General features: G+C 38.4%; 1 protein-coding gene across 1 annotated transcript; it reads left to right on the forward strand.

Moving 5' to 3' along the window:
• Nucleotides 1–405: 405 nt before the first annotated feature.
• On the forward strand, nucleotides 406–25774 carry LOC139985089 (uncharacterized). Its single transcript, XM_071999285.1, has 10 exons — nucleotides 406–577; nucleotides 6374–6585; nucleotides 7455–7596; nucleotides 8523–8825; nucleotides 17358–17575; nucleotides 18657–18798; nucleotides 19349–19630; nucleotides 22470–22678; nucleotides 24305–24446; nucleotides 25215–25774. The coding sequence occupies exons 1-10, from the start codon at nucleotides 421–423 to the stop codon at nucleotides 25502–25504; spliced, it is 2097 nt and encodes a 698-aa protein (XP_071855386.1). The 5' UTR covers nucleotides 406–420; the 3' UTR covers nucleotides 25505–25774.
• The last annotated feature ends 1454 nt before the right edge of the window (nucleotides 25775–27228 follow it).

Genomic DNA, 27228 nt, shown 5'->3' on the forward strand with positions numbered 1-27228 from the left:
CTTTACATGGATGACTTTTAAAGGCAATTTGCCGTTACGGTACTACAATTTGTAGTGCACGATAATTTAGTCCTCGAAAATCTCGCAATTTTCTATTGCGTTAGTATTGCTTGTAAGAAGCTGACCTGAAAGTCTGTGCGCTAGACTAAATAGTCCAGCCACTTCGATTGATGACTTTCACATTGTTTTCCCAAAACAGTCAACGTGGCATAGAAATACTGTCTTGAACATGGACAGACAATATTGACTTTCAACCGTCTTTCATTCGACATATCAAATAAACCATTGTGTCTTCATATTCTCGTATGTAAGTTGGTGCCTTGATTAAAGTATTACATTTCATTCATTGGACAAAGTAGTTTAACTGATTAAATCAATTGTTGTTTGGTAAGGTTGGAACAATGGGTGAAAGGTGACACCATGCTGACATTAATAAAAGGCATAGGAAATGCAAAGTACATCAGTTTGATCGTTGGAACCGAGAAAGAAAAACAACCAAATATGATTCGGCGTGAAATATATGAAGTGTTCCTTGCTGGGGTGCTGCTCTCTATGATTTCATGGTCATCAGCGAGTGGTATGTATCATACTGTACAATGTGCTGATTTAATTTCTTGACAAAACGTTTTTTTATATATTAAGTATGTTACTTTGCCTATTAAATAACATATATGCTATATAAAATATTTCTTTATAGAACCTATGTTCTATGACAATCCTCGTAGAGGTGACGCTGGGCTGATTTACATTTATTTCTGTTTTCGTTATACATTAGATTCATGAAAAACGAGTAAGGCACCGACAAATTAAAACATAATTTTATTTGGTTAATGTTGCAGTACATATACAGAGATAGCTTCCCAACTTACAAAAATCCAGATATACTTAATATTGAATTTTTTAAGTTGAAAATCACGAAAGTCGTTTGTATTGCCCCGCTCAATTTTTCAGCAATGACAATCAAACATTTGTAATATATTTTCTCTCCGTTGCACACATCTGATGTTCTGTAAAACTTTGTATTACGTCATAAGGCTGGAGTGACAAAAAAATGTATAGTGTGGAATGAATACCAAAAAGTCCTAAAAAAAATTTACGAAGATCGCCATTTTCCTTCATTCCGTATGCAAAAAAAAATGGGCCCATGGTTTCATTAGTCCGAAACTTTCATCAACGTTCACGTAATGGTTGATTCATAAATATTCGTGCCAAAAATGGGATCCAAATATGTATTGAGCGTAACAATAACGGTGTAATACCTAGCCTACCTGTCATGAAGTGTTTAAGCTATTTCTTTGCTTTATCAGCAGGGGCGTATCCAGGATTTTCCAATAGGGGGGGGGGCGCCAGGCATGAATGATCGCCGTCCTGGGGGATGGGTCTAAGGGGAGGAGGTGTACAAATTTTGCTTTCAAAGAAGGGCTGAAATGCAAAATGGTGTCATATGCATGGGCGGCTATCCGTACTTCCGAGTGGGGCGGGGGGGGGGGGGGATATGACCTTGTTGACTATCTAAGCGTAGCGCCACCATGAGTTGGCGCGAAGCGTACAAGAAAATTTTGGGATTAACAAACCCTTTAGATGGCCCGGGAAACGGCACTTCCCGAGGTTTCCAAGCGGCATATACCCAACTTTAAAATAGGGATGTCATGTCCGAAATATCTCATAATCAGGATCCAAAATACTTTTTTTTTTAATTTCGGGTGTTATTTTGGGAAAATTGCCCCTGTCAATCTTGTTTCAGGCGCAACGTTAGAATGTTCGAGAGCTCTGTTATATTATTCGATGAAGAAAATGGCCTCATGCAGGCTATTATAGGCCTATACACATGCAATACACAATTACACATAGTTACATTCCTAGGTACCGATTGCTAGGGCATCCAGGTGAAACGTGTATTAAGCATTACCCTGGTTACATGAGATTCTCAGCTGTTCGAGGGAACATGTACGTGTGTAGGCCTACTATAGGGCCTATATGAATACTATGAGGGTGCATATATGTACTATATCAATACCGTGGGCGCAATAATACATTTTGTTGTTATAGGGCCAATGAAGCCTACAGTCAACTATTTTTGCTTTATAAAGACGCTTTATTTGAAAAGATCGCACTGCGTTTATGGTAGGCGAGAAATGAAGCTAAAAAAGAGCCGTACATTAACGAAGATGCATAAATGTAGGCATGAAAATATTCTTATCCCTGGCATTTGGTGGGGGGGGGGGGTATGGTGCATTACATCCCCTCCACCCATTTTCATGGGGGGATATATCCCCCTCCACCCAGGATCGCCGCCCATGGCCATATGTGATCCATTTTTCGACCATAATAATAAGCAACATTTCCAGTAAATATGGACTCAAAATGCACAATTTAGTATGGCTGGCATGTCATTTAGTGTTTATAGTGATAATACAAACACAATTACCATCTATGTTTCTAAAACTATTATGCCGCCGAACTTCGCCAGAACCTTTTTTTGGCAAACAAAAAATAAAGCATACGGGAGGGGGGGGGGGGTTGAGCGATCACCGACATCTCACATAAAGGTCGTCATCAATTTCTTTTTTTCTTTTTTTTTTTTGCTAAATTTTTTTTTTTTTTGGTGACGGCCAATAGGGGGGGGCGCGCGCCTGTTGCGCCCCCCCCCCTGGATACGCCCCTGATCAGACTAGAGGTCTTTGCGTAAACGTTTGCTCACTTCGTTAGCGTTCTCAAAGCATTAATGTTATCTCTATAGTTTGGCAGTTTAACACGCTAAATATGTGTGTACAATATTACTATATGATATCAATCCATTTATAATTTAAAAGTGCCCCTTTTCGTAATAACAACAAAATACCTAATCCATAGTTTGTAATTAAAATGTGACATTTTGTATTTTCTTCTTTTTTCTTTTCTTTTTGTATTTTCGCAACAACAAAAAAAATGTCAGGGGAAAGACTAAAGAGAGGGAAGATTGAATGATAAATCCCACATCCGAATTAAAAATGTTCTCTGGTAACTTGTCCAGGAATACATATCTATTCCTGCGTCATATCAGACAATATCCTAAAAAAGAATCGTATAATATCAACATTATACGGTATGAATTTTTGTTACATGGGAAGACGTATCTACCTCGAAAATCCATTGATTTGAGCTATAATTTGAGCTACAATTAGGTTACTTCGTATCAGATTCACTCATCTCTCTACATGCAATATACATGGCGATGAGATACTGTATTCGGCTGGTGCTGCCGATAAGTGCTCTATCGGTTACCATAGCAACGGTTACCATGGAAATGAATGTTGTGAAACTGTACGGGTATTAGCAGATCCATCATGGGGATATTGGAATAGGTAGTAGGGTTCCATTTTTTTATTCAGACTTAGTGATTGTGTGCCTGGGCATGAGACACATGCATGCAGACGTGTGACGTCATAGGGTCATAGCCTGGTTAAGTACGGTAACCAAAAACAGCATTTTGGCTATTATGAGCATACCAAGTATACAAAATGGCCAAAACCTTCCAACTCATGTGGGATATCAGATTTGCAAGTTCACATCGCATAAATTAATGTAAATCAACAAAGGCCATGTGATCAAAGGAGGTCAAGCGAAACATTTGACCAAAGTTTTAACAAACCAGCTTTCCGAACTATTCCAAACTTCAAACTTGGTGGACCTTTTGCGGGGCATGGGATTTAGTACCACCTTAATCAATGACATCACAAGATCAAATATCAAATAAACCGCCAAAATAAAAAATAAAACCATTACGCTTGTGCCAAGCGACAAGATGGACGAAACACTCATAATTAACCGTGTACATACCCTGAAAGTGTGCAATGTATTCATGAATGTAAAACACAAAAGGTTATGTGATCAATGTAGGTCGAAGGTCATGTGGAATAGTAGTGACACTCAATGCCATTTAGAACATATTAGGTTATGAGATCAATCAAGTTCAAAGCTTCAGAAAGGTGTTTCGTTTATTCCAAACCGGAATGCTCATGCACTGCACAGACTTTATGGGTGCATGGCGTTGTGCAGGCTCCGAAGTGATGAGATCAATGTCTTCATACAACCAAATAATATGATGATGACTGCAACTGCATTGATTGCATACTTAAATTAACTTTGTTGTGTGTATCAAATTACTGACTGTTCACTGACTGACTGCTTACATTATATTTGTCAATGGTTCTTAAATGGCTCAAAATGGCGTAGAAAGATAATGTTTTAACGATTTTGTTGGTTGAAAATGATAAAAGTCTCAATGTGTGTTTGCCAAATTTTAACTTCGACCTTCCCAGCTTACTGCCCAAAAAGTTGAGTTAAAATGACACCGTTGTATGCAATTTTCATATAAATAATCATCATTTTTATTGAGTTATCTGTCGTGAAACATTTTGAGCTGAATAAAATTAGCCAGATTTGTTAACGAGTCCCTAGATTGTACTAACGTCAATCAAAATTTGCAAGTCCCGCCCAACAGTCATGCGCCAATCAAATCTCTGTTTTGACCGTTTGGCCTAGACCTAATTTTTACTTTCGTGGCTAGCCTGTGTTTGGTATATTTTCTTTCAGTCTCACCTATGTAGCTTGCGAAATTGCGTTATTTCCTTCCATTGCAAGGAATAAATGGGTGTTTTCAGACGTTTCCTCCTTGAAATTGGGTAAAAAGAGTGGACGATATACGAGTATACATAGGTTACATTTTTGTAATGAACATGCTGGTGTTAAGATTTTAAATTTCTACATCTTGAATAAAAGTCTAACTTTTATTACGTTCGTGTGTTCTGGTTATTGCCAGGCATGTCATAATACCTGCATAAGTTTACCACTGAGCTATTGAACCATGATACATGTAAATGGTTAATCATGGGGGGAAGCCGACACACACGACTAACGTCGATACACACGATATACCAGTACATCGACACTTGCAAGATATCAGAATACAAGAAATAAAAGAAGGTAAACATCGAATACTTTTCATTTTGCTGGTAGCAATAACGGAACCCAACAATTTTTCTTATGAACATTTCTTATAATCTAAACTCGGATACAGGATTCTAGAGATTTGTAAAAATGAGACATCACTTCAATATCAAATGGTAACAAAAGGAACGATAGGCTAATACTTTCAATTTAACTTTGTCGAAGATCAAATGTAAAAGTAAGGATAACATTGATTTCCTTTACAATGTCCTTCTAATCAAGCTAAAGCCGCAAGAATGCTGAGTGTTTATGGTTTTAAGCTTATGTTTATACCATGCATGGCCTTTAAGACAACGTAAAAACCGGATGGTACTTTCACCAATTCAGACTGATTTACCTTTAAAGGGGAAGTTCAGTATAAAACCAGAGATTTATAAGTGCTAGAACATGTTTATTCCAAACTAATAACCCATATCATTGTAGATTTTACCAATACGACTTTGAAATACATCAAGTGAAACCGTCGTCACCGCCAATTTGAAGAGCGGCCATTTTTTCTTATTGTATGAAGTATAATACCCGGTTGATACCAGTCTCTATACGTTTGCAGTTAACTAAAACAGTAACGTACTTATACAATCAGTTGGGACATACTGTAACGTTAAACCGTGCTGTAAGCATAAAGTTATATAGCATTTTGCAGCCATCCCCAGAATATATTCAACCGGCAGACCGACAGCAAATATGCTGTAATGTCCCTTTGATTTCGCCATCGGCATTTTTCAAAATATCCACTTGAGCAAAATGTATATCAAAATTCCTTTGTACTGAAATCACAAGAGTGGTATTAGAACACTGATTGCAAAAGTATTTGAAGCAATTGCGGGGTCCGAAATCGTAAACGATTTGGACTACAGTACTACTATTAGTTGTGCGAAAATAGTTCATGTTAACCTAAATTACACAGTTTTTCAATGGAGAGATGCCATTGGCTTTAATGCATGCGAGAGATTTTACACACAAAAATCTTATATGGGCTGTCGCGCGTTCTGATTGGTCAATCAGGTTTGACCTCAGCAAATGCAAAAGTATGATATTTCATGAAAGATTTCTAAGAAGTTGTAGCCTTTTCTGATTTTGTAGAATGTGGGAAAATAAATAGCTAGGCTCAGTTTCATAGTAAGAGCAGTTTCTTTTTGCTGAAGTATGACGATGTAACAGTAAATGTGAAGCCTCGGAGTTGTCGAGTAAAGCTTCTTTGGGGGAATGAAAGTATAACAAATGTGTAGGAGCGAATGACATTACACTTTTAGGTGCTTAATAGTAATAATATCATAATCATAATCAGATGTTACGAAATTCTTCCCTCTTTGCGCTTTAAACCCCCTTTGGGCCCTCCAATTAAGTGGAAAATCGAAGATAAAGTAATATGTTTTTCTTGCAGATTTTTGCATGTCTGGACAATTCGATGCAATAACAAGAACGTCTGATGGAAATACCTACGCTTTCAAGGATGACCTAGTCGTGCAGTTAATCGACGCAGGCACGGATGTCGCTTCTGGTTATCCTAAAGCCATATGTGAGGTCTTTCCTGGGATACCATCAAACCTCGATGCTGCAATATATTGGACAAATGGTAAAACATACTTTTTTAAGGTAAGTTGTAGCAGTCACAGTAGTGCTTTCGAAAAAGATATTTAGAATGATCGGAACAGGAGCACACATCTCGCGCTGAGCTTTGTAGTGTCATAATTAAAGATTTATGCTAGATTTCAGACAAATACGTACAAAATACTAAGTTACTCTCCATACTCTAGTTTCCTTCCGTAAGCCCTAAGAAAACATAACGCATGTGCCGGCCTTCGCAGACGAGGGATGAGTACACAAACGAAAACAGGGCAGTACCATTGTAACGCTCAAATAAATTGAACAGAATTTAAGCCTCCAATGTGTTGAAAAACTATGTAATTGTGCATCGACATTCTTGTAAATGTCTTGGAACTCGACAGAGTAAACGGAAATACCATTTGCAGCGAAACCGGTTTTTCAATGGGGAGAAATGGTAGACAAACTGAAACTCAATTGAGTAGAAGAATTTATTTTACTTTGAGAGTTTCGCCTTCTCTTTCTCCTTCTCCTATTTCTAGTGTAACATAACAAAACAAAGAATAGTGTTGTCTAATCTAGAGTATAGAGTTCTACCAGTGACATTACTACCTTCTTCACTGTTTTAGAAATTGCTGGCTTTAATATAATATTGTCCTACCAAATAAAATTGGACGTCCGGATGACGGAAGCTTGATTTTATGTCCATTGGTTCTAAAGCAATACAAAATGAGGGACGTATTAACACTATGACTAACACTTGCTAGGATTCGCCCTCTCTTCATAGGGCCCGACTATAGCGTTCATTAGCATCATTAAATATTTAAATCCCTATGAATTGCTTAACAAAAACTTTATAATAGCAACTCATTAAAAATCCTCATGAACCTCATTAACAGTTAATTGTTTCTATTGTTCAGGGAAGTCAATACTGGCGCACGACTGGGACCACACCAGATGACGGTTACCCTAAACAGATTTCCGATTATTTCCCTGGGCTACCAAATGATATTGATGCCGCCGTCGTTTGGGGAGGAAACAGCAAAGGCTTCTTCTTCAAAGGTATCAACATCTTTCACTTATTTGTGCGTTTTTTCATAATGTTCATGTCTACTTACTTGTCAGCCGGCTTCACTGATCGCCAAGATTCACGCTTGGCAGCATTCACATGAACCGTATATATTCAGTATTTCAGTGGCAGATATTAATAGATAAGTGGTAGAGAAGTTATATTAAGACATGACAGAACGTTATCGTATATAATCATTTCAATTAGGAAGACGAAGACCAAATTGATTAAGTGCTTAATGCAGTAGTATGTAATACACAACCCAGTCACCCACTCCCCTTCCACAAAAAAAAAAAACATAGCGAAGAGAAAATAAATCGAACCACATGTGGTTCATAATATGTTATTCAAACTTCAGTGCTCAAGCCTTCAACTTAATTGTGTTTGTGAAAAACCGTGATATATCTTCCAAATAAAGCTATTTTTTCTCAGCTGTTTGTGGAAGTTATACATCACAATAATTTATATCACATAGACCAATTATGGTAATTGGGTGTGTGTCGCCATTAATACTGCTTCTGGGTTATTATATCCGTGTAATATGAAAACCTTTAGGTCAGTCTTTAGTCCAGGGCACGAAATCAGTTATAACTGTGTTTTTTCAGCTCATCGGATACACACAGATCACCAGTTTGTTGTTATCAGCATTTCAACGGAATAAGTACATCATTTGATTTATTCAATGGCTTCATGATTTCCATTCTTACCATATAGGCTCCTTCATTTTTCGATCATTGGCTAAGATCATGTGTAGTAACTGTTTCGTTTCAGCATTGTAAATACCACAGTAGGCGAAAGTCATTGTTTCGACGGCGCCGTGTAACACTAAAATGATAAATCTTTTGGACCCAGTCTCTTTCTTGTGCAAAGTTTCTTAAACATTGATCTCCGACTCATATTTTACGTCACTACATTTCAGGCACAGAGTATTGGCGATTCAATCCTATCACCGACAGCACAGAAAGAGGTAACATAGATACCAATACTTATTGGCGTGGGTATAATCAAGGTACTGTAGATGCTGCCTTTCAGTGGAGTAATGGTCGCACGTACCTCTTCAAGGGTGAACAGTACTGGCGATATAACGATGCTGCAAATAGAGTTGACTCTGGATTTCCATTGTCGACTTCAAAGGAATGGCTGGGATGTCCAACCAACGAACCAACGATGCCACTGGTAGACGTGTGTGTACCGGACTCATGCACGTGTTCATCGTTATCGGGTAAAATATCTCCAAACTTTTTTTGATGTGCCTGATTTGATCCTCTGTTGATATATCAAGCTCTACAAAAAATGGTAGCCCTCTAAAATGGTTGTTCTTTCTACTGTCAGCAATATGTCACAACTGGTGTATGCTGCACATAATATTTCCTTGATATGGTAGTCACGATAGCGAGATATTTGTCGATTTCTGTCAGGTATATTGACCGAATTTCAAAAGATTAACAACACATGCCACGTGCACTGTGTCAGCTCCCAGAAGCAAACTTACATCTATTGTGATACAAATGTAAGCTTTGTTGATTCATTTAAAATTTTTGAAGGTCTGGCGGGGGTGGGAAGTATTGCTTTATGGTACTATTTTGTTCTATAGCGTTGTATAGTAGGTAGTGATACAATATTGTCTAAGACAGTTATTACAATTTCTAGAAACAAAACGTCGATGAAGAATCACAATTTAATCTGACCAGTGCTGCCGACTTCTATATTTTTACTTTCTTTCAGGGTAAACGTCATACAGTTTTCCATGGTATAAACTGGGTATTATTGCCAAGAGCAAAGGGTAGAAACGGAATATGTATCAAACATTATGTTTTATCTAACACATAACCTTCCATTGTGGTACATTACCACCAAGTTACAACTCAAGGTGTATTTTCCTGTCTTATCGGAGTGTTTAGCATGTTCTGCTTTTAAGTATCCTGTGAAAGATAACGAGAAATGACAGCTGTAACTATGGATTTTAAATGTTGAAATGTACTACCATATTACCAAATAAGTGTCAAGTATAGTAACACGGTTAGTTTAAGCTTATAGTGAGATGCAGGTTTTATTAAATTTATCAAAAGTCAAAACAACGGAATCAAGCTCTTCTCACCATTACCAGCTATATAGTTTCGTTCAGAAGTAATCATGTTGCAAATATATTAATTCATTCTTCAGTACTCCAATTAAGCGTGACTACTTAAGTAGACGTAGTGAGCTGCATTACTATCGAATTTCTGCATCGATTCGTGTCGACAATTACCAAAATCAACTGAAACATTCCAGGCATTCAATGCTTTGAAATCAACATTGAGCACACCCATCATACATTTTGTTATGATGCCGGGGGGGGGGGGTGTTACGATCAACTCGATCAAGGCCAGAATACACCTCCCCTTGGGTTCACAACTCAAATGACTAAACAGCACACTGTAAAATTTAACTTTAAATATAACAATAAGTATTTATTTAATTGTGTGTTCAAGGTAATTAAAATCAAACAAAGATCATTTATCAATATCTAAGCAGTTTACACTAAAACAGATTTAATAAGTTATACTATAATTTACTCACGACCTGGTGTGTGCCGCGACGCGAGCGCAGTGACAAAAAGTCCTGGCGAATATCCCAGCGAAACTTGTAGACGGACGAATGTCCAATATTGAAGAAATCCAGCTCCCAACTTGATGACTTCCACTTCCGAGGTCGACTACTAATGAATGTCCAAGTTGTGCTTGCAGCTTGTTTATCCTTGGATTCCTGTCCTTGGGTAACTCAGAGGCCACAATAAGTAGTGCTGACTGGCACAGAACCAAAGACGGCTACACAACGATGGGCGACTTCGAAGCCGGTAAACTTGTAGCAAATCCACTAATAAAAAGACAGCTATAACTTTACTGTCAAACTAAGTGAGTATTTACTCACACTGGAATTGTAGGATTCACTTGAGCGAGAGGTTATTAAAATCCTGGAGCCAAGATGGTTAAAAACTTTTGATCTCAAATCATCAGGTGCTTATATAGCCTTTTCACAAGTCCAGAAAGATCTTGCAATGTCCATCCATTCTAGAAGCATCTTACAGTAGCTCCAGCTCAGTTCAACCAATCCAAAAGGTCACTTCACCTTTCCAGGAAATCCTCACCTAGTGTTCTAAAAATAGCACAGGGGATGTCCCCTTGGCAGCACTCCAATGTTCTAGCATGTTCCAGTGTGTACCTTGTTGAGATGTTCTACATTGTTCTCAAATGTTCTAACTCTTCTAGAAGCTTCTCAACTTTTCCAAATATTCTGCACACACCAGATATGCACACACACACACCAGGCAGTTCTATACTATGATTCTTAGATTAATATATAATATTCTATGATATTGATTTATAATACAACTAATTGTTGCAAAAATCATACAAATTATTGAGATTACTTAGGGGCCTGTAACACCCTCCCCCTTAAAGAAAGAAAGTTTGATTGAAAAGAAAACTTTCTTAACTTTTAATCTCATATGAACATTTAAGCCTATTTAAGGCACTCATAACCTTAAAGGTTTACATACAGAATTTATTTACAATGACACCTTTTCTTTTAAAACTCTTTGCTTGTTAATGATAAACTATCCAACTCTGGACAAGGCATCAGCCATCACATTATCTTTGCCTTTGATATGCCTGATGTCCAGGTTGTATTCCTGCAAGGTCAAACTCCACCTTACTAGTCTCTGATTTTTGTTTTTCATCCTGTGGATGAAGGTCAGGGGGTTATGATCTGTGAAGACAAGCACTGGGTGCACAGTGGTACCCAAATATACATCAAAATGCTCCAATGCCAAAATGAGAGCAAGGCACTCCTTTTCAATTGTGGAGTAATTTCTTTGGTGCTTGTCAAACTTTTTGGAGAAGTATGAAATAGGGTGATCTATTCCATCTTCACCAACTTGCATTAGAACTCCACCACACCCTATGTCACTGGCATCTATGGCCAACTTGAATTGTTTCTGAAAGTCTGGTGCTATCAGAACTGGTTCACTAATCAGTATGGCTTTGATTTTGTTGAAACCATTTTCGGTTTCCTCTGACCAAACATATTTGACATTCTTTGCCAACAAATTTGTCAGTGGACTGGCCACATCAGAAAAATTCTGACAGAACTTCCTGTAATATCCAGCCATACCTAGAAATCGCTGAAGCTCTTTCCTAGTCTTTGGTGTGGGGAATTTCTCAATTGCTTCAACCTTAGCCTTGATAGGCTTGACCTTGCCTTGGCCTACTACATGACCCAAATAAACAACATTGGCTTGACAAAATTCACTTTTAACCAAATTAACTGTTAGTTTGGCTTGTGACAATTTCTTAAACAAGTGACGGAGTTGCCCTATGTGTTGTTCCCAAGTTTGGCTGTAGACAATCAAATCATCTACATAGGCTTCACAGCCTTCAATATCAGCCACAATACAATTGACCATTCTCTGAAACGTTGCCGGTGCATTTTTCATACCAAACGGCATAACCCGATACTGATAAAGGGCATCTGGGGTGCAAAAGGCCGAAATTTCTTTGGCGCGATCAGTGAGGGGGACTTGCCAATACCCCTTCAAAAGGTCAAACTTGCTAACAAATTTTGCATTGCCAATTTTATCAATGCAATAGTCTATACGCGGAATCGGATACGAATCCGTTTTCGAGCACTGATTGACTTTTCTAAAGTCTGTCACAAATCTAAAGGAACCATCTGGTTTTGGAACCAGAATACATGGGGAACTCCATTCACTTTTGCTAGGTTCTATTATGTTATTTTTTAACATATACTCAATTTCTTTATTGAGATGTGCTCTCTTCAGTGGGTTTACTCTGTAGGGGTGTTGTTTGATTGGTTCATGGTCACCCACATCAACGTCATGATCAGCAGCATTAGTCCTACTAGGAACATCGGGGAAAATATCTTCTCTCTCGTGAATTAATTGCTTTAATTCACACTGCACATTTTCTGAAAGATGGCCTAATTTTTCATTCAACTTTGCAAGCACGTCAGAGTTTTGCAACTTCATAGGATATTCATGCTGCCTATCATCACTATTGTCATTTTGATCAACTTCCATTTCTGGAGTGTCGTCATGACTACTATCATTACTAGGGCCTACAGAGCACACTGGTTTTACACTGCCATCATCATTTCTATCAACATACTCTTTGAGCATGTTTATATGGCACAATTGCCTACTTTTGCGCCTATCTGGCGTCTTGACAATGTAGTCAACTTCACCCACTTTTGACTCTACTGTATAAGGCCCATGGTATCTGGCCCGGAGTGGGTGTCCAGGTATTGGAAACAAGACCAGTACTTTGTCTCCTGTGCTAAATACTCTACTTTTGGCATTCTTATCATACCACCTTTTCATTTTGCTTTGGGCCTCTTTTAGATTATCCCTAGCAATTTCATTTGCTCTATTAAGCCTATACTTGAATTTGGAAACATAATCCAAAAGGTTTGTATCAATTTCATCATTCAGCCATTTTTCTTTCAGAAGCTTTAAGGGACCTCGAACTGTACGCCCAAATACTAACTCAAAGGGACTGAAGCCTAATGTTTCCTGAACTGCTTCTCTTGCAGAAAACAATAGTAGGTGAACACCGTCATCCCAATCCTTTTCAAAATCGAAACAGTAAGTCCTAATCATATTCTTTAGAGTCTGATGGAATCTCTCTAAAGCTCCTTGGGACTCCGGATGGTATGCACTAGAGGTGTATTGTTCTATTCCTAACTCATACATGACTTCCTGAAATAAGCCTGACGTGAAATTTGACCCTTGATCTGACTGTATCGACTTTGGAAGTCCTACAAGAGTGAAAAACTTGGTTAGAGCCTTCACAATTGTCTTAGCCTTAATATTTCTCAAGGGTATAGCTTCTGGGAACCTGGTAGAGGCACACATGATAGTCAACAGATACTGATTACCTGACTTAGTCTTAGGGAGAGGTCCTACACAATCAACTATAACCCGACTAAATGGTTCATCAAACGCCGGTATAGGCTTTAAAGGAGCCGCAGGGACTTTCTGATTAGGCTTGCCCACTACTTGACAAGTGTGACAAGATCTACAATACTCAGAAACATCCTTCCTAAGTGTAGGCCACCAGAAATGATTCAAGATCCTATCATGTGTCTTCCTAATTCCTAGATGTCCTGCCATGGGACTATCATGGGCAATGCTGATGACCTCCCTGTGATATACTTTGGGAACTACAATCTGATGAATGACTTGCCATTCATCAGTTGCTGGAGCATCAGGTGGTCTCCATTTCCTCATCAGAACACCATTCCGTTTGTAAAAACAGACAGGAACTTCTTCACCTTCCTGTAGGGTCAATGCCCTTTGACCAAGGTCCTTAAGTTCAGGGTCATTTTCCTGTTCTATGACTAACTTATTGTGACTCAAGGGATCAGTATCACTGTCCCCATTAAGCATGGGCTTGAAGTCTTGGCTATGTTTTGGAGAACTTTTCTCCCCTGAAGAGAGAAGACGACCTGGTTCATCCAACTCTGTCATGAATGTTCCCTCTAAATCTAGATTAGGGACCAAGTCATCCCCTTTATCCTTACTATTTGCTTCAAGCATTGCTTTCTGAGTCATACTTCTTGTTACTGCACAAGCTGGAAAGACGACACTACTTTCGTCATCATTACCAGCCTCCGTGCAGGGTTCACGGGTAACAATTGGTTGAGGAAGTACTTTTCCACCAGCCAAATCATTACCTAACAACAGAGAAACACCTTTGACTGGGAGTTCAGGCCTCACTCCAACTATGACTGTACCTGAGACCAAATCAGACTCTAAATTCATCTTGTGAAGAGGGACACTAATAATATCCATACCAATGCCCTGAATCAAGACATTTTCACCTGTTGCACTTACTTCACTAAAGGGCAATGACCCTTCCAAAATCATTGACTGTGCACAACAAGTGTCACGCATGATCTTTATAGGCTTTGGATCAACTTTCTCACTCTCAAGTGATACAGAACCCTCCAAAACAAATGGTTCAAAGTCTTCCCTAATTTTCTCAGACTCAACATCTTTCTGTTTAACAGCCTGAAAACTAACTTGAGATCTCATGGCCACAGCACAACCTGTGGGTGCAGATTGCTGTTGTAGAGCCAACTGCTTTCCCATTAACTTCCAACACTTGGACTTAGTGTGGCCTGGTTCTTTGCAGTAGTCACAAGTCACTGACTTCTTAAAACCATCCCATGACTTGGTTGGTTTTTCACTAGAAGGACCTTTACTTCCCTGATTTGAGGGACCTGACTGTTTATTTCCTTCTTTAGTGCTATTTTGATTTTGGGATGATTTATTTTGGTTAGGCTTATTATAATTATTCTTGTGATACTGACTAAACTTATTATGCCCACCTGTATTATTAGTACTCAACTTATGCGTGAGGGCGTAATCATCTGCCATTGTTGCTGCATCTTCTAAATTATTTATGTCACGCTCATCTAAGTGAGTCCTGATGTCAGCATGGATACAACTCTTGAATTGCTCAACCAAAACCAATTGCCTAAGTTGTTTGTATTCATTGTTCACATTTTTAGAGCTAAGCCACCTATCTAACATTTGTTCTTGTACTCTTGCAAACTCAACATGAGTTTGGTTGGTTTCTTTCTTTGCACTTCGGAACTTTTGCCGGTAAGCTTCGGGCACCAACTCATAGGCCTTAAGAACTGCTTTCTTAACCACATCATAATTATGACATTGTTCAATTGATAGGGAAGAATAAATTTCTCTAGCTTTCCCGATGAACACTGACTGGAGCAACAATGTCCAAGATTCTTTAGGCCATTTCAAACTTGCGGCAATCTTCTCAAAGTGTAAGAAATATTTATCGACTTCAGTTTCTTGAAATTTTGGCACTAACCTAATATTCTTTGTGGCATCAAATTTGTCTGAGAAGCTTGATGAGCCTTGTTTCTCTAATTTATCTTTTTCCATTTGTACTTTGGCTTCTATTTCTTTCAATTTAATTCGTTCCTCCATTTGTAATCTATCCTGTCTTTCTTTTTCTTCCATCTGAAGCCTTGCATCTAACTCTTGCTGTTTGAGTATCTTTTCCAAATCTAGTTTTTCCTTTCTTTCTTGTTCCTCAATTTTTAATTTGGTCATTTCAACTTCTTTCTGAATCTCTCATTGTTTTAATTTTACTGCAGAATCTGAAGTATCCAGAATTTCTACTTTGTTTTCCAGACATTCCTCATCTAACAAATCGTCTGCAACCAAACGGTCAATGAGTGTATTTTTGATGACTTGTTTACGCATAGCATGCTTTACTTCAATTTCCAAATACACGGCCAATGCCATTAAATCTGGCTTCTTGAGCTCATCAAAAACCTCCCAAGATACATCTTGAACAAAATCTTCTGCAACAAATGCCATAGTGAACAACTAGTTAAATTACAAACAACAATATGCAGCACAAATATCAATGTAAACACACAATCAGATAATGTTGAAAAACAATTAACTTCAATTTTTCACAGTGTACGTTCCCGGATAGGCCCCCAATTCTGTTACGATCAACTCGATCAAGGCCAGAATACACCTCCCCTTGGGTTCACAACTCAAATGACTAAACAGCACACTGTAAAATTTAACTTTAAATATAACAATAAGTATTTATTTAATTGTGTGTTCAAGGTAATTAAAATCAAACAAAGATCATTTATCAATATCTAAGCAGTTTACACTAAAACAGATTTAATAAGTTATACTATAATTTACTCACGACCTGGTGTGTGCCGCGACGCGAGCGCAGTGACAAAAAGTCCTGGCGAATATCCCAGCGAAACTTGTAGACGGACGAATGTCCAATATTGAAGAAATCCAGCTCCCAACTTGATGACTTCCACTTCCGAGGTCGACTACTAATGAATGTCCAAGTTGTGCTTGCAGCTTGTTTATCCTTGGATTCCTGTCCTTGGGTAACTCAGAGGCCACAATAAGTAGTGCTGACTGGCACAGAACCAAAGACGGCTACACAACGATGGGCGACTTCGAAGCCGGTAAACTTGTAGCAAATCCACTAATAAAAAGACAGCTATAACTTTTCTGTCAAACTAAGTGAGTATTTACTCACACTGGAATTGTAGGATTCACTTGAGCGAGAGGTTATTAAAATCCTGGAGCCAAGATGGTTAAAAACTTTTGATCTCAAATCATCAGGTGCTTATATAGCCTTTTCACAAGTCCAGAAAGATCTTGCAATGTCCATCCATTCTAGAAGCATCTTACAGTAGCTCCAGCTCAGTTCAACCATTCCAAAAGGTCACTTCACCTTCCCAGGAAATCCTCACCTAGTGTTCTAAAAATAGCACAGGGGATGTCCCCTTGGCAGCACTCCAATGTTCTAGCATGTTCCAGTGTGTACCTTGTTGAGATGTTCTACATTGTTCTCAAATGTTCTAACTCTTCTAGAAGCTTCTCAACTTTTCCAAATATTCTGCACACACCAGATATGCACACACACACACCAGGCAGTTCTATACTATGATTCTTAGATTAATATATAATATTCTATGATATTGATTTATAATACAACTAATTGTTGCAAAAATCATACAAATTATTGAGATTACTTAGGGGCCTGTAACAGGGGGTGTTTCTCGTTAGTTTACTTTTGATAAGAAATGACGTAGTAAAAGCACATTGTACTCTTCGGCTTTTTGAAACCCCTCCCTTAAACCAATAATATCAAGCTATCACACAATTATTATTTTGCAGAACTAGATGGTTGCATTTCTGGGCAATTCGATGCTATAACACGAACCTCTGATGGAAAGACGTACGCTTTCAAGGATAATTTAGTGATGAAGTTGAACGAACCAGGCACAGCTATTGTTTGTGGATATCCCAAGGAGATTACTGAGGTATTTCCCTTGCTACCATCATACCTCGACGCTGCAGTCAATTGGAATAATGGGAAAACTTACTTCTTCAAGGTAACATACAGTATAGCCACGGTATGCAGTGGATATTTTCACATTCTTTCATACTTATTTGAGTGTTGTACTTTATTACTTTTTGTGTGTGCAAGTATTCGGTATTCGCACTCGAGGAAAGGTACTCGGATGCGAAAGTGCTCGCACTTGAACCAGGTACAAGAGCACGGTTATTGGAGTCAATATGTAGAGGTAAAATCGGAGGTAATTTGCATCCCAAATACGGAAGCCTTTCATAATTACCGAATTGTAAGTGAAATGTGCATGTGAAATGTTAATTTATTCAATATGTCAGCAGGTCACCTAGACTTTAAAATGTCAGTAACTCACATGAGCATAGATAATTCGATGTCCAGCAAGTGACTGAGGGTGACACGTTTATCAACGGCTGACATTGCACGCCAACCCACGATTATCTTAAATAGTAAAAACTGATCCGTAGGGATTACGTACGTGTGCTTGCCGAACATTCCAATTCATATTTTCCTACTTGTAATTTCTGCCTTCGGGTTAGCATGACCAACAGTAGGGATCGTGCACAACGGGATATGACATAAGGCATAGATATCGGGCAATGATGACATGTCAACAGTTCGATGGGACAACCCGTCATGGACTGGAAAATAGACAAGATTATATTTGTTAAACCATTCTTATATATTTTCAACATACATATTTCCTCAATGTAAATGTCATGTATATCTGTCTACACATTCGTGACAAAAAACGCTGCACGTGCATGGGCACGCGTCTAAAGGCTCAATTTCACTTAGAAGTGCCACGCATTGTCCATTGCCCACGATTTAATTGGCGCTGCTTAATAATTTAACAATAATGATGTTTGTCACGCCTCGATATGTTTTATTAACCTTTTTTATGTGGTATGGTATGTAATATGGAGTCATTTTGAAGTCGATACTCTACAAACATCAATTGAACATTTCGCTCTCAATTCTCGAGTAGTTTCCCTCCTTCGAGGAGATAAGTTTCAGTTCCAGCAATTCAGCAGTCTTTAGGGAGTCGTTTTGGTAACTTTCTATGAAATCAATTTTCAATCAACATTTTCTTCTCGTTATGCCAGGGAAGTCAATACTGGGCCACGACTGGAACCACACTCGATAGCGGGTACCCTAAACAGATTTCTGCTCATTGGCCGGGATTACCAAATGATATTGATGCTGCCGTTGTTTGGGGAGGGAATGGCAAAGGATTCTTCTTCAAAGGTTGACTTCTCTTGTATTCTTGATCAATTTCTATATCAAGGTTAAATTACTTGTATGATATGTACACTAGTTACGCAAACATTCAAAAAGGATGAGTTTTTAAAGATAAATCAACAACAAAATTATCACAGCCTTGGTAAAGCTTTTGAAGAGCATATATAGGCTCTGATGAAATAATAGATCACCATTGGGATCCACTTCCTCGAGTAGTTGAAGGTTTAGACAGTCAAAACGAGGTATATTCCATGATAATTATCTCCTGGTAGGAATTACAAAATATCGAGATGGGAGTTTTCAGCTGACAGTTTGGTACCTATTTCTCTTCAATATATATTAGTCTCACATTGCCTGCCACCGAATCTGATAACCTTAAAGAAACCAATTGACCTTTCTGGGGATGATTTAATATATTATTTAATAACAATTAAGACTCCCGATTCGTAAACTGTATAGTGCAGGATGATTGCATACTCACACAGACGACGTAAACTGTGTTTAACACTAATTGAGTTAAATACGTAAGATCTCCATATATTTCATTGCGTTGCAGGAACACAGTATTGGCGATACAATCCTATCAGCGACAGTACAGAAAGAGGTAACATAGATACCAATACTTATTGGCCGGGGTACAATCAAGGTACTGTAGATGCTGCCTTTCAGTGGAGTAATGGTCGCACGTACCTCTTCAAGGGTGAACAGTACTGGCGATATAACGATGCTGCAAATAGAATTGACACTGGATTTCCATTGTCGACTTCAAAGGAATGGTTGGGATGTCCAACCAGCAGAACAACGATTCCGTCAGAAGAGATGTGTCCATCAGGTTTAGGTAAATAAAGTGGAAAAAGCATCATTAAGAATGTGAAAACTTAAACATACCTGATATGATTATCTGGGTCGTCATCAGAAGGCTCATTTCTAACTGTTCAACCCCCCCCCCCTCCCCCTTCACAACCTCTCTCTCTCTCTCACTCCGTTAATTACTTACCATGGACTTACATTAGACAAAACGTATACATTGTGGAATGATCATTTTACAGCAATTCGTGAGTTTAGTTATCTTACTTAATTATGATGTCGATGAAACACGAACGATATATCAGTTAAAGGGGTTCCACTACCATGATTATAACCTGGCCTGACGAGAGGTTCAGTCGGGGGGGGGGGGGGGGATACACTCCGAAGTACACAGTCAATTTGGGATACGAGAAAATTATGGGATTAAAGAATAACGTAGTCTCATTCTCTTCCAAAAGCTGTCTCGGTGACATAAATTCCCCACTGTGCATCACACTTGTCATTAGGCTAATGTGTAGGGAAAAGAATATTATTAACAAAGGACGTCCATGATTACAAGGTAGAGTTATTTTGGGCGTTGTTAACCTATTGGTCATATCATTCTTTCATAAGAAATTATAACAATAGAATTTTCGAGTCCCGAATAACATAAAATGTGTTTGAGGGATTCACATCCACGGTGTTTCTTGTATGCAAGAGGGTTTATCGTCAAGAGAAATTCATTGCAATTAATAAAAGTAGGAAAGTTACAAACAGCTCTTACTCAACGTTTACAGGCTTGTTTGGGCCTTAGTATTAAATATATATGTCTCAAGTCTCTGTTGGTACATATTCAGATATGTAAATGGAACGCGTTATGCGTCCCACACAATTGGCACATTTTTTATTAGGTACTTTCACGTCACTATTAAAAGTACTCGTACTGCCAGTTTTAATAGTATGAATACTATGTTTCTAACAGATAGACGTTAAGCACTGTTCATACTAGTATAGTTTCTTCAACGAAATCATGTTGCCTCGCCACCGCCCCCCCCCCCCCCAACCATTCTAGTACATACATAAACAACAAATAGATATGGTACGCGTAGGTCTATTCTATCAATTTTCCAGGAAATATTTAGTTATTCTAATGGCGATCGTCAACATTTACACCGAGGGCGCTATTATATCGGTCCTCATACGGGTGCTCTTGTTTGTTCACCATGATCTCCAAATATTTTGTATTTCTCAATACATGTGCTAGTTGTGGTAATTTGTTTGAAAAGATATCGTCTGCAATAATTTCTAGCGAGCTGGTATATACCACTAGTGATCAACTAGAAATTGCAGGTAGCAAATGCAGCTATATTTCGAAGACTTCCATACAGTGTTTACTGAAGCTCAAACTTAAACTCGCTTTAGCGTACGTGATTGAGAATATGTTCAAAAAGCTGCTGGTTGGTTGACGTGTAAAGGGGCCGGCCAAACGAACGGTGCGTAACATCCCCCCTTTACAGAAGAAGCAGGGATGTCGATCTTTTCCAGGAGGGTAAAAAAACAGTACCGACACAAGCCCTTATGAAAATGCACTTCAAAGCACGTTTACGCCAACTGGCTATTCTGTGTACATAAGTTTTCTTCCCACCACTGGTATTTATAATTTTTCCAAGACAAATTATTTGTATTATGGATTTGAGATATTTCTTGTGCTCCCGTAGAGACTTTAAAACACAAAAGTACATGTCAGAAAGGGGAATTTAATTTTGTGGAAGGAATTTCCGGCCCGTATAAGCTGCAATGCTTTCAGACAGTGTCTTGGCAAAAACTTTCAGGGATTTCTAACGAGACCCCCAAATTGATTGGAATGCTTTGGAACACATTCAATCAAATTGGAATCTCTAGAATGTATCTTAGTGCTTAAGTTAAAATAACTACAAGGGTACTGTCTGAAAGCATTGCAGCTTATACGGGCCCGAAATTCCTTCCACAAAATTAAATTCCCTTTTCTGACATGTACTTTTGTGTTTTAAAGCCTCTACGGGAGCACAAGAAATATCTCAAATCCAACAACTTATCGGGCTTCGCCGCCTGGACCCCACCAAGAGTTCCATAGAAATTGAATTTCTCTCTCTCGCATGTATTGTGTGCTTTAAACTCTCTACGAGAGAGCAATGAATATTTGAAGACGCTTGATCTTCCGAGGGGCAATGCCCCGGGACCCCGACCCTCACTTGGTCCCTGACAAATACATTCTAAGGTAAGGTAAACGTAACTCATCGTTCTGACATGTAATTTTGCTTTCCAAAATCGCTACAAAGGCGAACGAGAAGTATCTAAAAGTGCTGCAGCTTGTTGGGGCCTTCACTTTCAGCCAAAAACAGTGTGCAGTTGTAATTATATATCAGGCAAAGTTGCCGCTTTTGTTATTTATCGAAGTGTTGCTCAGTTAGTCACTGCAAACCGATCTCGAAATCTTTTACCATCCCTCTTGAAAAATGGTGAATGTACGACCCTGTTCTGACACAGTTTTGAATTTCATGTCAAAATTTAAGCATTCATAATTTGATACAACAATAAAGCTGGGGAAAGAGGATAGAGGTACAACGCTATTCATATCCCCCTAAATTTTCCCGCGGTGTGCGCTGCGTAAGGGTGCGTTTTTACAAATGTTGCGACCACCCCCTCCTCCTCTCTTAGTTTGGAATTTGTGGTGCCCACCAATAGTTCAAGGGTTATAATTTTGGTAGTGAAATGAATAGTCATACGCTTTTCGTTTATTTGTTTTTAAATATGTTGATGACATTCCATTTAAGACTTTTAATGTCATTTAAACGTCTATGAAGTGGGTGCGTGTCTTTTGTAACATGGGAACATATTTTTCTTCTTAAAAGGTTGTGTTTCTGGAAGCTTTGACGCCATAACAAGAACTTCCGATGGGAACACGTACGCATTCAAAGGCACCTTAGTTGCTAAGTTGGCCGACGGTGACACAATTATTGCCGCTGGATATCCAAAGCCCATTTGTGATGTCTTTATTGGCATCCCATCAAACTTGGATGCAGCAGTATTTTGGGGTAATGGAAAAACATACTTCTTCAAGGTAGGTTGTGCATGAGATGGTACTGAGAAACGTGATATCTCATTTAAAAAAGGTTTCGTAACGATTAATATGATCAATGTAATTATGAATAATGTGCAATATAATCGTTAATGAAGACAATTCAAACAATAATTGCTTTGGTTGCTAACTGACCTTTGGTCTTTGGGAAATATAATGCTCTGGAAGTACGAGTACTTCTGATCATTATCATGAAGACACATATAAAAAATAAGTAAGAAACTGGACAACAGAGTCGATAAATATATTTTTTTTATAATATATTAACTATATACTATATTAATATAATATTAATATATTATAACCGATACGAAAATTACGAAAATAGTTGCCTTACTGTTGGAGAGCCTCCAACGAAAACCTTAAACAATAAATAACTAAACAGTTCTTGTGAAAGAAGTTGCTGGGTGGTTGTCTAGTTCTCTCCCTCTTCTAGTGGCGATTGTTATGGTTGGGCGCGGGTGTCCGTCTCAACGTAAAATACTAGTTAGAAAATGTTCCCATCCGGGTAAGGTAATAAATATGGCTCGGAACAGTTCCTACATATGTTAAAGAGCTTCCGGTTTTCTCCAAAAAGAAGGTAAGCAGAATAGAGTTCGGGCTTCCTCCAAATAAAATAAGTTAAGCAGAATAGATTTCCAGTTTCCGCCCAACGAATTAAGGTAAAGCAGAAGAGAATTTCGTAAACAATGGATATGGCAATGATGACGCCTCCAGACAAAGTTCTTTTTACTTATGTTATGGGTAGGCATAGTCGAGAGCTAGACTATTTAACAGCATTCTGATGAATTTAATACAAACTTAAACTTTCTACACACTACAAAAGGTGGTCTTCACTGCTTGGTAGGTAGGGGTGCTCTGATTATACATTTAACAGGAAGAACCATAGGGAAGACTAAATCAGAGGTACAGGGTAGCAACCAATCTGCCCAATCAGGAGATGGTAACATCCTGTCTTAACTTAAATAAACTGTTGCCAGTTATTCAGTAGCAAGTGCATATGTTGCCAGGGCTGGTGACTAATCTACTGATGAAACAGAGAAGTAATGAAGGGCTTGTTTTAGTACTAATGAAACAAAAGGTGCCTTATTCACCACACCTGCTGTGGGAGATAATCTTAATTAAAAACAGTGTCTATTTTCATCATGGCAGGATGCTTTTGTTGTAGTTTAGTCTAACATTCGTTTAGCTTCATTATTATTGCATCCCCCCCCCCCACCCACCCCACATACCAAGTAGAACAAATTCCGTCTTTAACATCCTCTTTTCTCTTTCCCTAATTAAATCGATTTCTGTAGCTTTAAATTTTAATATCACAACTACGTACCTCTCAGGAGCGCTTTCACAATTTAAACTGTTGCTTGAAGTAAGCATACGCATCTAAATTCGTACGCTTGAAAAGAAAATATATCGGTATTACTGTCTGTGTGATCGAGTCCCAAGCATGTATGTAGTCTACATCCTAATAAAAACAGTACTATATGCACAGTGAGAATATATATGAGCAAGTTTCTTCAGACATGTTTGCGTTTTATATCAAGAACGAATGCGAGTTGTTGCTGCAGGGTAACTTCAAAGTTCTCATCTCTTGGTTTACCCTTAATTCAGGGAGATCAATACTGGCGTACAAGTGGTACCTCTCCGGACAGCGGGTACCCGAAACAAATTTCTGCTGCCTGGCATGGACTACCGAATGACATTGACGCCGCTGTTGTATGGGAACCGAACGGCAAAGGTTACTTCTTTAAAGGTGTGCCACTTCATTTAACTCTACTAGGCTAATGACTAAAAGCCTCGCCGACAGCCATCCATTGATTTGTTGCCATTTTCTACGATCCTACACTATCCTAGAATTAATAATGTATATGTATAATGTATATGTAATGTATATAACAATGTATATTGTATAATGTATGTATGTAATGTATCCATTGTCTCTCAATTTGGCTTTGGGAGCAGTAATTTGTTATGCTGCGACAATGGTTGTCTTTGCTCAAGGTGGAATCGGCCCAAGCATTCTTGGTATTCGGCTTCACGCGTCTTTGAATTTATATTGAACTATAGTCTATCATCGAATCCTATGACTAAAAGGCATTGAAGACTCGCCCCAAACTGCGTGCCACCCTCTGAAAAAAAGTTAACTTTCCGTTGCTTGCAATTTAAGTTTTCTTCTCGTCGCTACAAAATGGAGATAGTAATGAAACGTGATACCTTGTTATCTTTTATCTGGTCCTGAGATCAGGAAGTTCCATAACAACTTCCTGTTGATATGTCCATGGACATATCGCTGCTATGTACACTGTGTTGTGGGTATTGACCGTAGCTGCATGTATTGACTGAACACTAGTGTCTAATTACAGACGGTAGCGAGCTGTGTGTGTATTTTCTGGGATCGATGGTTGTGTCTAAAACTTCTGTTACACTCCATTCGAAACTAGGTACGACTACCGGCATCAGACGTTTCTTTGTGCGCGAGTCTTCACTCCCTTTAATTTCGATTAACTTTGTGCCATTGCAGGAACAAAGTACTGGCGATACAATCCTGACAGCGACAGCACAGAAGGAGGTAACATAGATACCAATACTCATTGGCATGGGTACAATCAAGGTACTGTAGATGCTGCCATTCAGTGGAGTAATGGTCGCACGTACCTCTTCAAGGATGAACTGTACTGGCGTTATGACGATGCTAATGATAGAGTTGACTCTGGCTATCCATTGTGGACTACAAAGGAATGGTTGGGATGTCCAACCAATGGACCAACGATTCCGATGAAGAACAAATGTTTGCCAAGCACCTGTCAGTGAAAGAGCTGCAAATGTCTTTTCGGTTACTTTTACAGGTCATGGGAACTATAAGAATTAATTTAAAATATATTTATTAAACTAAAGATCTTCTGGTATTCGAAAGCCTACATTTGTTCTAGAATTGCATTATATCTGATAGATCTCTTGTAGACGTTTTAATGAAATATAACTTGAATCAGCTAGCTAGCAATTAGGCTAATGGGTTCTATTGTATTTTCTCTTAATATAATAACAATGAATAAAGAGTCAATAAAGCTAACTGAAATTGCATTATACCCTGTGCCTCTGTTATGATGTTTGAACGCATTTTCATATTTGTGTGTTGCTGACACTTTTTCCCCTCAACGAAAATGGCAAATTGTTAACGCTTTGTCCCGCAATTTCGATAATTTTTTTCCAAATTTATCTTGAAATTGGACATTTCGAAATTTCGAACTTTTATGTCTAAATATACAAGCTTTAATCCTAAAATTTCGGCATCTATATTGATTTATTGATGTTTTAACTCGAAAATGTGATGATTATTATGGAAGATAACGATATTTGTGTCTCGGATTTATCATTTGATCATGACTTCGAAAATTGCTACATATTAAGAGGGATATGAAAGTTATAACAAAATGGGTAACTTAATCGTTCAGTTATTTATGGTGCAACCATTTTCTTTTATCCTGTATTTATATTAAATGTTAGGGTGCCATGTCAAGGGGCTAAAGGAGGTGCCATTTAATCGTTAATTGAAGTTCAGTAAGAGATCTCTGCAGATTGACTCTGATCTATATTCCACATTGATATAGCTCCACCTTAATTCCGCATTTGTATGGTGGCTTTTGCACAAGAGTCCGCATATTGAATATCAACAGCGCCATCTATTTCAATGAAAGCACTTCTGATGGTTCTCGCTTTGGAATCCGGTTATGACGTTGTTGCGGAGCTTAAATATTTTCTGAAAGAAATGGAAACATTGACACCCCTGTAAATGATTAACCCATCAATTACTTGTCCTAAGTGTTTCTTTTCACTACAGTCTACTATTTAGTTCTACTCATAGATTTCTATAGCGCCGATGGCCCTAGATTGATGACTCCTATACTTCTAATACACAAAAACGTGAAGCCAGTGCACGTGCACTTCTTCACACAAAAGTCTTTGACAATAAGTTTTTTTTTTTTTTTGGCAGCGCGTTCACTATACTACATACGAAGAACTGGATTTATTTTGTTTATGTTTTGCTATTTTTTGCCGTATTAGGACTATTGCATTAAACACAACAGATATAGCCCATCGTAACTGTAAATAATTGGGATATTCCGGTATGATTCTCCATCCATTCTTCCATATATCATTATCTCTTTTAAAAACATTAGTTCCTTTTGTTACGTTGGAATGCGAGAGGTCTCGATAACTTATTTCTAACGAGACACAAGCCTGGGTTCGTTTCCGTAAGGAACACAGACAAATTGACGAGTCTAGAGAATTTGAATGAGAACGTAAACTATATTGAACAATGGAGGTTGAACCAACAACAGCAAGTAGTAATTACAAATATATAGAAAATTACTCAAAAACTTAATAAGATAGGATACACTTTAAAATACGCTGATCTCTTCCAACGGCGATATCCCTCAGCGGCCACGACCTTGATGACGACGATTCTCGGTCCGTTGTACCGCGAAATTCACTGGTCCTCGACGAAGTTTCTCGCGATCCCAGAAACAGCAGTC

Source organism: Apostichopus japonicus, chromosome 17 (assembly GCF_037975245.1).
Source record: "Apostichopus japonicus isolate 1M-3 chromosome 17, ASM3797524v1, whole genome shotgun sequence".
NCBI lineage: Eukaryota > Metazoa > Echinodermata > Holothuroidea > Aspidochirotida > Stichopodidae > Apostichopus > Apostichopus japonicus.